General features: G+C 46.9%; 1 protein-coding gene across 2 annotated transcripts in view; it reads left to right on the top strand.

Moving 5' to 3' along the window:
• Window positions 1-14,062, top strand: part of PDE6A (phosphodiesterase 6A) — an 89,428-nt gene that overhangs the window by 73,459 nt on the left and 1,907 nt on the right. The window contains exons 18-21 of one of the 2 annotated variants that reach the window (XM_032250253.1): window positions 7,598-7,661; window positions 7,952-8,026; window positions 9,464-9,547; window positions 12,432-12,579. In XM_032250253.1, the coding sequence (XP_032106144.1) occupies window positions 7,598-7,661; window positions 7,952-8,026; window positions 9,464-9,547; window positions 12,432-12,579 (371 nt within the window). The remainder of the gene's footprint in view (window positions 1-7,597; window positions 7,662-7,951; window positions 8,027-9,463; window positions 9,548-12,431; window positions 12,580-14,062) is intronic. The other variant, XM_032250254.1, reaches the window with a different exon arrangement.

Raw genomic sequence — 14,062 nt, forward strand, 5'->3', positions numbered from 1 at the left:
ACAGCAGGATTGAGAGAGCTTCTGGTGTGGTGAATGCATCCGGGTGCTGGGTGGCTGGCATGCCTTCCCCTCCCATAACTTCATCTATGCATCACATTTATTTGGCTGTTTCTGAGCTATACCCTTTACAATAAACCAGAAAATGCAAATAAAGTCTTTCCCTGAGATTTGTGAGCTGGTCTAGCAAATTACCGAACCCAAACACAGGGAAACATTTCAACTTTGTTGCCAAGTCAGATAGAAGTGCAGGTAGCTTGGGGACCCGATACATGTGGCTGGCCTCTGAAGTGAGGCAGTCTTGTGAGACTGAACCCTTGAACGTGTTGGGTCTGATGCTAACTATAGGAATTTAGTATCAGAGTTGAAGCGAATTTCAAGACACTTGGTGTCAGGATTGGTTGCTGTGAGGAAAATCCTAACATTTCCTTCCTGTGTTTTGATTATCTTGGAGTACTTATGTCCACTGGCTTCCTGTGGCTGGAGGTCCACTCCTAACCCCTTGATATGCCCAAAGCCAGTTGACTTTTCTCTTTAAAAGGTAGGGTCTGGTTCTCTTGCCCAGACTGGAGTGCAGTGGCATGATCATAGCTCACTATAGCCTCAACCTCCTGGACTCAAGTGATCCTCCTGCCTCAGCCTCCTGAGTAGCTAGGACTACTTTAGTATTTTTACTCTAGGGCCAAGATATTGTAGAAACTCTAGAGTGAGGGTGTGACTTCCTATTCTTCATCAAACTCTTGACATTTCCACTTAATTCCAGATTTTGCTGCTGACAGTCTGACCAAACCATGAGTTGGAAGAGCTCACAGATCCTCTAGTACTGTGATGTTTGTGTGTGGCTCGTGATCTAAGAATGGCTATAACATTTTTTAATGGTTGGGGGGAAAATCAACAGAATGATATTTCATGGCCAGGTGTGGTGGCTCACACTTGTAATCTCAGCACTTTGGGAGGCCAAGGCGGGAGGATCACTTGAGGCCAGGAGCTTGAGACCAACCTGGTCAACATGATGAAACCCGTCTCTACCAAAAATACAAAAATTAGCTGGATGTGGTGATGCACACCTATAATCTCAGCTGCTCAGGAGGCCGAGGCAGCAGAATTGTTTGAACCTGGGAGACGAAGTTTGTAGTGAACCTAAATGGTGCCACTGCACTCTAGCCTGGGGGACAGAGTGAGACTCTGTCTCAAAAAAAAAAAAAAAAAAAAAAAGGAGTATCTCATGACAAATGAAAATCATAAGAAATTCAAATTTCAGTCTCCATAAATCAAATTGTATTCCCTGACAGAGGGCCACATTCTGACTTTTGTGGGTCCTGGGCACTTTTGTCTGTGCCTTCTTCCTCCGTAAAAGTAAATAAGTAAATACAAATTATATTTTATTTTATTTTATTTTATTTTTTTTGAGACGGAGTTTCACTCTTGTTACCCAGGCTGGAGTGCAATGGTGTGATCTCGGCTCACCGCAACCTCCGCCTCCTGGGTTCAGGCAATTCTCCTGCCTCAGCCTCCTGAGTAGCTGGGACTACAGGCACGCGCCACCATGCCCAGCTAATTTTTTGTAGTTTTAGTAGAGACGAGGTTTCACCATGTTGACCAAGATGGTCTTGATCTCTTGACTTCGTGATCCACCCACCTCGGCCTCCCAAAGGGAGGATTACAAGCTGGGATTACAGGCTTGAGCCACCGTGCCCGGCCACAAATTATATTTTATAACTGTGTTAGTATGAAGACAAATACTATCCAGGCTGAATTCATTCTTACATATTTATTCTGATTGTGTCCTTTTTTCCTGCTGACCTTGAAAGAAATGGAAATATTTTCATGGGCCCTGGAGAGTACTGTGGGCCCTCGGTGCTCTGCTGAATGGGCGAGCTGACCCTGCTTATCCATTCCCTGCTTATCTATGGCGGCTCTCCCATCGCAGTGGCAGAGTTAAGTCTTTGCAGTAGGGACTATGTGGGGTGTAAAACCTCAAATATTTACTGTCTGGCTCTTTACAGAAAGAGTTTGCCAATTCCTGGTCTAGTGTTTTACAAATGAGGAAAGTGAGGCCCAGAGAGACACAGTGACTTAGCTGGTGTCACACAGGCATTCGTGGAGCATCGAGGACTTGGACTCAGCCACACCAGTCCTTGCCTGCACACCCACCCCTCTCTCAGGTGCCTCCAAGGCCTTCCCTGAAGAATCTCCTGCCATGCCCTCCGGACAGGTGTAATTGCAGGGAGGGTCCGAGTAAGTGTCCTGAAAGGGCTGGCCAAGAGGAAGGCTGGAATGCTTTTCCTGAAAGTTGGCCAGGAGTCAGGAGGAAGTGCCATTGAGCCTCACAGCCAAGTTCAGGAAGAAACATTTGCCTTGGGGATGGTGCAAATGGATAAGCGCTCAGCTTGCTTTTGAGAGCTCTATACACGAGGGTGACCCAGAACATGAATGAGATAAATGCAGGTGCTGATCATGAAGATGAGGACACTGGGTGTATTTACAAAAGCATCTTATGTGATCATCACGTAAGTCTTAGAGAGGATATGTTACATGGACCCATAAGAAACTGCTGAATTTTAACTGATTTTGACTAACAAAATCAGGATTTCATAGGATCCAACCTAATATGAATAGCTCATTTTACAAACGAACAGACTGGGACTCAAAGACAGCTTGCCCTGGACGCAGTAAGTGAGGAGTAGATGGAAGGCGTAATTCAGCTGTCTCATTCCAAAGCCCTGCATGGAATTTTACACTGTTGTCCCATTGACCTCCATCCCCTCCTCTTGATGACTCGTCTACTGAGAGCAAAACGTTCCCATTTCTGAGCATGCAGTACCTTTGCGGGGTACTCTTGCTTCTGCATTACAACCATGTTGTCCTTTGCTCTGTTCCATCCTGACGCCTGTCTCTTCCTCACTTTGCATGTCTAAACTGTCCCCAAATGCTGCTGAGTTGACTTCCTACGTGCCATATCTGTCTGGACATGTCTCTTTATTGCCACCTCCATCTCTTGTCCAGATCCTGCAGTGGCTTCCTAACTGGGTTCCCTGTGTACGCTCCGTCTCTTCCACACCTAAACCACAGGTGATCTCTGTGAAATGCTGATCTGACCACGTCACCCTTCTGTTCTAACTCCAGTGGTTTTTCCTGTTGCTCACAGCGCAAGGACCATCCCCTCGCCACAGTCCCTGGGCTCTGCGTGGCTGCCCCTGCTCCTCTGTGGAGCTTCTCTTGCCAGGTCTCCCACCTGCTCTCTGAGCTCCTCCCACCTTTAAGCCCTTTGTGTCAGGCTTCCTTCTACCAGGGCCTGCACACCTGCACACTAGATGATCCTTCTGCCTGGAATGTGTTTCTGCCACTCCCTTCTTTACCAAATAAATGGTTATACCTCCTACAGTTATCAGCTCGAGGGGCACTCTCTCAGGGAAGCCCTTCCTGAACTCCCAGACCTTGGTCAGTTTCTGTTTCTCATATCATCTCCAAGAATAGAAGTCCTTTCCTTCAGAGCAGTTGTTTGCTTCATGTTAACCTGCATTTGTGGGATAAATGTGCAATTCCCCAGCACGTCCACAAGATCTCTGAGAGCATGGACCATATGAGCCCAGCCTCTTCCGGGCCTGCAGATGGCCGCCTTCTCGGGGTGTTCTTCCGTGGTGGTGAAGGCCATGACCCCATGATGTGGGGTGTACCCTTATGACCTAATGGAAAACTCATCACCCCGCAAAGGCCCTGTCTTCTAATAGCATCATATTAGGGGTTAGGGCTTCCGCATATAAATTTGGGAAGGGACAAACATTCTGTCCATTACAGAGAGCTCCTGTGTACGCCACAAGGCCTTTGCTCCATTGTCACCTCTTAGATGGCACCTGGGCTGAACTAGCCACCTTCACATTTGAGTTTCTTTTCTTTCTTTCTTTCCTTCCTTCCTTCTTTCTTTCTTTCTCTCACTCTCTTTCTTTTTCTCTCTCTTTCTCTTTCTTTCTTTCTTTCCCTTGGACCTTTTTCTGCCATTCTACTTAGCATATTGTGATGACAGTTTTTTGTGCCCTGTGTTCGTTGAGTGACCGTGAGCTCCCTGCAGGCCGCTCGGGATCCCCCATGCCCAGCACAGCACCTGGAACCCCAGTGCATATGCAGGGCAGTGCCGAAGTGAATGTGAAGCCTCGTCTTTAGGGCACAAGGCCTCGAATTGGCTTTTCTGGCACCTCAGTGTCCTTCCTCCACCCCATGCACACAGCAAATCTCTGTCTATAAAATTCTTAGGTGTTTTTCTTCAACCTCTGGGAGTGTTTTTCACGTGATCCCTCCAGCGAAGGAAAGCAAGCATCCAGTACCCTCCTGAAGCCACCAGGGAGCTGGTGACTCTTACATGCAGAGCTGAGCATTTATTTTCCCAACCTATCTGACAGGAAGTGTAACATGTTCACAGCACTTATTAAAGCATAGGGCATGTTTTCTGAGGTTAATAAAAAGCATAGTGGTGTTTCTAGGAAACGTGTACATTCTGAAAGCTTAAAGAGTTATGTGAATTTTTGAGGGTTTATGTAATTTAAAATGTGCAGTGACATGATCATAGCTCGCTGTGGCTTCAAATTCCTGGGCTCAAGCGATTCCCCCACCTTCGTCTCCCAAAGTGCTGGGACTATGGGCACATGCCACCACGCCTGGCTGATCTGTGTATTTTTCATAGGCACAGGTTCTCACTATGTTGCCCAGGTTAAGCTCGAACTCCTGGCCTCAAGCGATCCTTCATTCTCAGCCTGCCAACGTGCCAGGATTACAGGTGTGAGCCACTGCGCCTGGCCCATAATTAAAGATTTTCTTTAAATTTGTTAATATTTCATGAGTAACTCTTACAGCCTCCCAGACCAGCTTACAGAAAATATGCCCCATACCATGAAATGGATTTACTTTTTTTCTTCAAGGATGGATGTTGGCTTCTCTTTATTTTTTTCCTCCTACTTTAACCCCTAAAAGAATTCTGTGTGGCTGGGACCTTTAGGAAACTGAGACGCAGTTGAGAAGAATATAAACATGAAAGGAAAAGGAAAGGGTGGCTCATCCCAGCAACCTGTGCTTGTGGGGAGGTGATGTGCTTCTTGTGGCTCACAGCAGAGCTTTCTGTGCCACGGTTTAGGTGAAGTGGCCGCATATGGGACTGTCATGAGGTCTTATTTAGTGTGATCCTCGCTAGAATGATAATTAAAAGTACTTAATTTGAAGCAACCTTTGAACGTTCATCCTAGTAGAAAATGAAGTGAATTTTCTTTCTGTTCAGTTCCTATTTTTCTCATCATTTTGTTTTCTTTAATTAGGTTGAATGGAGTAGACAGAAATATTTGTGGTTTAGGTAATACTTTTGTGTTTCCTAAGAATGCAAACTGCCTTTTGCATATGAAGCTTGGAAATAAAATTCTTCGTGTTCTAGTATTATTTTCTCATTCAGAGGGAGTTTAGCTTTCAGAGAGAAACAGCAGGATTGCCTTTGATCCCGTTTTAGAAGATTGGCCTCCAGCAAAGGTAGACATTTTTGAGATTTTTATAATAAAGAATTTAATTGCTTGTGGTGAAAAAGAAAGAAGAAAGAAAGAAAAAGAAAATATGCCCCATACAGTTGGTTAATTGTAAAATCATCCAAGCAGCAAGTTAGTTTCCGAACCCCGGCCTTCTCTCACTCCTCCCTCTCCCCGGCTCCTGCCCACTGGTCTCACCCTTCCGCAGGCATTGCTGCAGGCCAGCTCTCCTGCCCTCCTGCTGAATTCCTGCAGCACCCCAATCCCCCTCTGTCCTTCCCGCAGCACAGCTCTGAAGAGGTCACACCTGGGCCCTTAACCTTCAACTGCTCCCCACTGCTTACCAGAAACTGTCTGCACTCCCCCGTGTGGAGTTTTGGGCCCACGCCACATGACCGTGGATCGGCAGCATTACCTGCTCTAAAATCCTTTTCAAATCCACCCTACCTGCTCCCTCCTCTTGCTCCACTTCTTTGTCCCTGTCCTTCCCCCTTCTATTTTCTGTTGTACCCACCTGTGTAATAATACCTGCCTTGCCTTCTTATGAGCAGGACACTCCCTTAAGAGTTTACTTTTGAATGCCTTCTGCCTCCTTTCTTTACCAGCTCCCTTTTTTTTTTTTTTTTTTTTTTTTTTCCCAAACTTTTTTTTTTTTGCCCAAGAAGAACTGAAATGGTGTTATCTTGGCTCACTGCAACCTTCGCCTCCCGGTTCAAGCAATTCTCCTGCCTCAGCCTCCTGAGTAGCCGAGATTACAGGTGCATGCCATCATGCCCGACTAATTGTTGTATTTTTAGTAGACACGAGGTTTCACCATGTTGGCCAGGCTGGTCTTGAATTCCTGATTGCAAATAATCTCCCCGCCTTGGCCTCTCAAAGGGTTGGGTTACTGGCATAAGCCAGGGTGCCTGGCCCTTCTCACTCCTTCTTAATGCAAGGCCTCTTCACTATAGCTGCTCACAGTTCTCTCTACACCATACTTTTTTTTTCTTTTTTTACGTTTTAAATTTTTTGTATGAGAGTTTCTGCCAGGTGAGGAAATGGCTTAGAAGAGAAAGAAGTCTATTAGTATTAAACAAAACTCCTAAATCAGAAAAGCTAACTGACTGATAGAAAAAAGGAGTATGGCCAGGTGCAGTGGGTCACGCCTATAATCCCAGCACTTTGGGAGGCCAGGGCAGGTGGATCACCTGAGGTCAGGAGTCTGAGACCAGCCTGGCCAACATGGCAAAACACCATCTCTACTAAAAACCCAAAAATTGGCCAGGCATGGTGGCGCGTGCCTGTAATCCCAGCTACTCAGGAGGCTGAGGCAGGAGAATCACTTGAACCCAGGAGGTGGAGGTTGCAGTGAGTGGAGATGGCGTCATTGCAGTCCAGCCTGGACGAAAAAGTGAAACTCCATCTCAAAAGAAAAGAAAAAGAAAACAGGAGTATATTGCCTCTAATGTACAAAAGGTGATTCTTGAAGGAGGAGAGCAATCTTAGCTATTACAATGGCCTGCAGTTCTCCAAACAGATGGACAGCATATCTGTGGTATTAAAAGCTCATGGTGGGGTGATTACAGGAAAAGTGTCTAAAAAGGCTCTTTGGCAGTTGGGGCAGGGAACGATGATGAGAAAACAAGTTGAGAAACACTTGTCTACCGTAGCCAAGATCGAGGGGACTCTGAAGATGCAATGAGATTTTAATGAAATCGATATTTGGGCAGTCCCTGAAACAGTGCTTGGTACATAAGAAAACCCGGGACATGTTCCTTGTGCACGTACCACATCCAGACACTATGCTAAGGTTTCTCCATCCACCACCTCGTTTAATCTTACACCTGCTCGGTGAGTAAAACACGATTATCATTACAGGCAGGGAAATGGAGGCTCAGAGCGGTTGGTGTAGTTGCACAAGGTCCAACCTCAGAGGCAGGATTTAACCCTATCTGATTTCAAAGCCCAACCCCCAGATGCAATGGGGGTGAGCCCTTTCCTCACCATGAGACGAAGTCACCTACTAGTGGGGGTGGAGAGAGATAAGAGAGATGGAATTAACCCGTACATAAAGTCTTAAATGGCCCCGGACTGACAGAGGGTGTCTGTGTGCCCAGGGCCATGATGATGACTGCCTGTGATCTCTCAGCCATCACCAAGCCTTGGGAGGTGCAGAGCAAGGTATGAACTCCTGCTGACCCAAGAGGAGGGGCATCCCAGTACTGGAGGCAGCAGGTCATGAGGCTTGGACTCTCTCAGCCCAGCTCCAGAACCAGGTCACCTGTGTTCCATCCTCCCCTGCTAAGGCATGGGAATCACTTTAGGTCTCTCCAATAATGACAGCACAGTGAGGGTGGCAGGGCAGGGGTGGGTTTATCCTTTTTGTTGAGTTGGATTTGCAAGTGGGGTGAGAGCAGGGGTAGGGGATTGGGCTGGGGCTTTGACTCTGTGTGATGGTCTCTGTGTTGTAGGTAGCTCTGCTGGTGGCTGCCGAATTCTGGGAACAAGGTGACCTGGAGCGCACAGTGCTGCAACAGAACCCCATTGTAAGTACAGAGGGGATGTCAGCCTGATATTAGGCGTGTGTGCTCCATCCTGACCTAGACGTGACCTTGCTATGATGGAGAGATGTGTGACTTTACCGTAAAGATGACCTTTTCCTGATGCAGTGGTTCTCAAGATGTGTTCGTTAATCTCATTACTTGAGAACATGTTAGGGATGTATATTCACAAGCCTCACCCTAGGTCTATCCGACCAGAAGCTCTGGGGGTGGGACCCTGCAATGAGTGCTCTACCAAGTAAGCCCTCCTCAAGTTTGAGAAATGTGTCCTTAGCTCACTCAACTGTGGAGCTTGGCAAGAAGACTCTAACATTTAGATTGCCCTTTCAATTCCAAAGGTCTAGAAGGCCATCTACCTCCCCTGACTCTGACCTAACAGCACAGAGCCAGCAAGCTGTGTGCCTATCAACTTGGCTGGGACTGTCAGCCAGCTTCCCACAGAGATGGGGAGACGGGGAGAGCAGCCTGAAGTTTCCCTGAAGTTCCTGAAGGCAAAGCTGGGAAGGAGAGCAGGGTTTGGAAAGGATGGGTAAAAGAGAGAGGCATTTTGGGGACAAACCATTGACACCTGGATAGGCTAAACCTGTGAAAGTGTGCTAAGGATACAGGGGCACCATGGCAGGCTTAGGCAGGAGCCAAGGGAGAGTGGAAGGCTGGGAGGAGCAGGTCCTGTCATGAAGGAACACGTGAAGGGCCCTATGGGCTTTGTCGTTCTCGCTCTCTCTCTTTGTAACATTTTCAAATATGTTGAGAATAGTCAGTGAACTCCAGTGCCCATCAACCAGAGCCAACAATTAGCAGCAATCTGCCATTCTTGTTTTATCTATTGCTTCCAATGTGCATTTCTTTTTCTTTTGGTTGGAGTATTTTAAAGTAAATCTCAGACGCTGTAATCTCTTCCACACTTTAGTATGTATCTCTATGAGACAAGAGCTTAATATGGACAAAACCATAAACATAACCACAGTACCATTGACACACTCACTAAATTCGTAATAGTACTTTAGTATCATCGAATCCCCAATTTCTGCTCGTTTTTCTTGATTAAGAAAGAGAATTCAGTTGATTTGTTCAAATCAGGATCTAATCAAGGAACATCCTGCTTCTGGCTTTTATGTCTCTTAAGTCTGTTTTAAACTGTATCAGGCCCTCCCATCCCGCCCACCCTCTGGCCTTTTTGTGGTATGCCATTTATTTGCTGAAGACAGTGGGCCTTTTTTTGGTACAGTTTCCTGCATTCTGGATTTGGTTGGTTGTACCCTCATGGTGTTCTTTAGCATGTTTCTCTATTCTCCTATGTCCTGCAAAATGCAGGTCTGGAAACATGATGAGTTTACAGTTTGATTTTGGTAAGAATGCTTCATAGGTAGAGTGGGTTTCTCTTACTGCCCAGTGCAGTTAACTCTTTCTCCCCTGTGACAGCCCATGATGGACAGAAACAAAGCAGATGAACTCCCCAAGCTTCAAGTTGGCTTCATTGACTTTGTTTGCACCTTTGTCTACAAGGTAGGCCCTTGGCTTCCTCAGACCCAACAAGATGTCTTTGATAAACCTGGGATTTCCAGACAACATCAGAAATAATAAACCCCAACAGGTGAACAGTGGGTGATACTTTACAAAGCACATCTCATCTTGAATGGCATTTGATTCTCAGGACAGTTCTGTGGGTCTTAGGTGATTGCAGCTCCAGGCTCCAGCCTGGGGCACATCCTAATTGCTTAATACACAGTTGTGGGGCAAATGGCTAAGCATGGATTCAGACAGAGGCAGAGGAAACACAGCAGACATACGTCCTTTTAACTTCCCTGCTTTAGTCATTGTGAAAAGATAATCTGGCATTTCTCTTTGAGCTCTTGTTCAAAGTTAGTCTCCCTCTTGAGAAACCCACTGCTCCCAGCTTTCTGTTATCTGTGCCACCATCCATCTCTGACTTCCCATTTTTATTTTGGCCATGCTACACATGAGAAGACAGAAGTCAGAGATGCAAAATGACAGCGCCAGTGTCACTGGACTCAGCCATGAGGCAGGATTCAGTCCAGTGCTCTTTATGCTGTCTGAGCTGCAGCCCTTCTGCTAGGAAGAAGTGCAGTTTTTCTAAAGGGCAACAAGAGCACCTGAGATAGAGCTCAGGCTAACTGGGCTGCTCTGACTCACAGGGCAGAGTGGCTGATGCTTGCCACTATCATTACTAAATATTAGTAATATTTCTTTTTTTTCATTGAGGCCATGAGTTTTTTTATGACTCTTTCTTTAGACAGGGTCTTACTCTCACCCAGGCTGCAGTGCAGTGGCACCATCACGGCTAACAGCAGCCTTGACCTCCCAGGCCCAGTTGATCTTCCCAGCTCAGTATTCTGAGTAGCTGGGACCACAAGTGGACACCACCGCATCCAACTAATTTTTTTTTTTTTTTTTTGAGACGGAGTTTCACTCTTCTTACCCAGGCTGGAGTGCAATGGCGCGATCTCGGCTCACCGCAACCTCTGCCTCCTGGGTTCAAGCAATTCTCCTGCCCCAGCCTCCCGAGTAGCTGGGACTACAGGTGCACACCGCCATGCCCAGCTAATTTTTGTATTTTTAATAGAAACAGGGTTTCACCATGTTGACCAGGATGGTCTCGATCTCGACCTCCTGATGCACCCGCCTTGGCCTCCCAAAGTGCTGGGATTATAGGCATGAACCACCGCGCCTGGCCTTTTTTTTTTAGACAGAGTCTCGCTCTGTCACCCAGGTTGCAGTGCAATGGCGTGATTTCGGCTCACTGCAACCTCCGCCTCCTGGGTGCAAGCAATTCTCCTGCCTCAGCCTCGCAAGTAGCTGGGACTATAGGCACGTGCTACCATACTAGGCTAATTTTTATATTTTTAGTAGAAACAGGGTTTTGCCTTGTTGGCCAGGCTTGTCTCAAACTCCTGGCCTCAAGCAATCCACCCACCTTGGCCTTCCAAAGTGCTGGGATTAAACACGTCAGCCATGGTACCCGGCTGAGGTCATGAGTTTTAATCATCAGGAATATTATTAAGTAAGGGAGACTAGGCTAAGTGCTCTATGTGCACTACCGAAACCACGCTGGGGGGTAGGTATTACTACTGTCCTGATTTCATGGCTGAAGGGAAGCTCTGGTAGTGACCCGCCCAAGGTCACATCGTTTGTGGCAGAGCCTGGACCAGAACCTAGACATCTCTGAACACAGTCGGCTCTGGCTGGCATTTCGCAGAGGGCCTTGGATTTGCTGTTCTTACACTGGGCAAATCCACTCCATCAATCTGCATCTCAATTTCCTTACCTAAAGATGTAGAAGTGATGAATCTTATTTTCCTACCTCACAGGAATTTGAGGACCAAAGGAGATAAATTGCTTCATAAACTGTAATGTGCTGTGCTCAAAGAGCTGTAAGAGCCTTTAAGAATCATCTTCTCAACATCTCAATTTCACTCAGAAAGTATTTACTGAGTATCCTTGTGTCCCAGACCTTGTGCTAGGCCAGGCCCACCCCAGGGAGCAAGGTAGCCAATGTCCCTGCCCTCTCCAGGTTCTCAGCCTCTGGGGGAGACAAGCAAAGGGAGTTATTACAAGTACAAGGAAGCAAGAGGTAGTAAGAGAGAGCTTTGGGAGCTTCCAACGGGGGACTCCATTTACCTAGGGGGGTCAGAAGAGGCTTCTTGGAGAAAGTGATGTGTAAGTGGTGGCCTCAAGGGAGAAAAGGGGAGGTTAGACTGTTTCAGCAAAGAGAACAGCTTGGGATGAGCATGGTGGCTCAAGCCTGTAATCCCAGTACTTTGAGAAGCCAAGGCAGGAGGATCACTTGAGGCCAGGAGTTTGAGACCAGCCTAGGCAACATAGGGAGACCCCATATCTACAAAAATAAAATAATTAACTGGGTGTGGTGGCGTGCGCCTGTAGTCCCAGCTACTTGGGAGGCTGAGGTGGGAGGATGGCTTGAGCCCAGGAGTTTGAGGCTGCAGTGAGCTATGATTGTGCCACTGCACTCCAGCCTGAACAACAGTGAGGCCCTGTCTTGGAAAGAAAAAAAAAGAGCAGCTTGTGTGAGGCCCACAGAATAGAGGATACACTCCAGGAACTGAGAGCTGTGGATTGCTTGGAGAATGCAAGATGGTCAAGGGCAGGAGGACACTGGGTCATGGAATTTGAAAGCCATAGTAAGGGGCTTTCACTTCCTGCTAAAGGACAGGGGCGCCACAGGAGGCTTCTAAGCAGGGGAGGCACAGGATGGTATGGACCGGAGGCCCTGTAGAATCAGCATGGTGACAGAGGCCTGCTACCCCAAAGCAGCTCCTTCCAATGGTGGACACTTCCAGCTGTGCCACTCACTTGAACCCAGACCCTGGGGCATGGCCCTTGCGCCAGAGGCACATACTCTCTCTTCTAGGAATTCTCCCGTTTCCACAAGGAGATCACCCCGATGTTGGACGGGATCACCAACAATCGCAAGGAGTGGAAGGCACTTGCTGATGAGTATGATGCTAAGATGAAGGTGCAGGAGGAGGAGAAGCAGAAACAGCAGGCGGCCAAGCCAGGTTTGTGCAGGGGGTAGATAGGGAATCCCACCACCCGCTCCCTGAGCACCCGGTGTCTGAGTCTGGCCTCGAAGCCTCATACGCGGAGTCTCATTCAGGCTCCTGATGGCCAGTACTATCCCCATTCTGTGTGTGAGTGCACCCGAGGCTGGAAGAGGCCAAGTCACAGTAAGAGTCAGAGCCTGGTTCCCAAGATTGAGGCTGAGAAAAGCTTCAGGCCTCCTAGCAAGTGCCCCCCAACCAACAGAGCACAGACTCTGATTTTAGGGTTGTCGACATATGTCCCCACCCTGGGGCAAAGGAAAAGATCTAGAAAGGATCTAGAATTATTGGTTGGAAGGAATTTTATTTATATTTATTCATTTATTTTTGAGACGGAGTCTCACTCTGTTGCCCAGGCTGGAGAGCAGTGGTGCAATCTTGGCTCACTGCAACCTCCGCCTCCCAGGTTCAAGCGATTCTTCCGCCTCAGCTTCCCAAGTAGCTGGGATTATAGGTGCCCACTATCACGTCTGGCTAATTTTTGTATTTTTAGTAAAGATGGGATTTTACCATGTTGGTCAGGCAGGTCTCAAACTCCCAACCTCAGGTGATCCACCCGCCTCAGCACCCCAAAGTGCTGGGATTACAGGCATGAGCCACTACATCTGGCCTAGGAAGGAATTTTAGAGGCCCTATTTCCAGCCTTATGTCTGATGTTTGAAACCACCAGTGACAGGTCTCATTATCTTACATGACATCCTTATTCAGTACCACTATTAGATCTTCCTTGAACTCAAATTGTTCTCCTTGTTGAAGCTTCCACTTAGCGGTCATGGTTCTGCCGTCAGAATCGAATGGGATTTGTTTGTTCCAACTCTTTACTACTGACAGCACTGCCCCTCCCCTAAGTCATTTCTTTTACTGGTCGTGTGCTCTGTTTCCTCATAGGACGTGGCGTCTCATCCCTGCTCCACCCTGACTGCCCTCCACTGCATACCCATCCCTCTTCACCCATGGCTCTTACACATGGAAAATACCAGGGCCTCAGCTCTGCTCTGGGCAGCGAGGGTTGATTCTAAATGGGCAGCTGCAAATGCAGGGGTGACTTAGAGTTTTGTAGTTCATGCTTTGCACAGCTCCAGGAAGCATCCTGTACATCATGGATGTGTATAGCTGTTTTGATTTTCTAGAAAAATGGCAGTGAGTTGTCCTGAGAAATAAGTGCATTTTTCTAATTTGTACAAATTGTCTTTTGGGCAAGTGGTAGGTCATTGCAAATTTGTGGCCTACAGATAAAAAATACAGATTTGCTTACATTTTTTCTCTTCTTTTTTTCTTATAGCTAGCAAATCAGTACCAACATTTTTTTTAATGTGATTTTTTTGGACCACATTTTAAAATTAGAATATTTCAGATTTTTAAAGTCCAGATTTGCAGCCTTTCTTTTTCTTTTTTCTTTTTTTTCCTTTTTCTTTTTTTTTTTTTTTTTTTTTTTTTTTTT

The sequence above is a fragment of the Sapajus apella genome, unplaced genomic scaffold (assembly GCF_009761245.1).
Source record: "Sapajus apella isolate SASKATOON/1434 unplaced genomic scaffold, GSC_monkey_1.0 scaffold71, whole genome shotgun sequence".
Taxonomy (NCBI): Eukaryota; Metazoa; Chordata; class Mammalia; order Primates; family Cebidae; genus Sapajus; species Sapajus apella.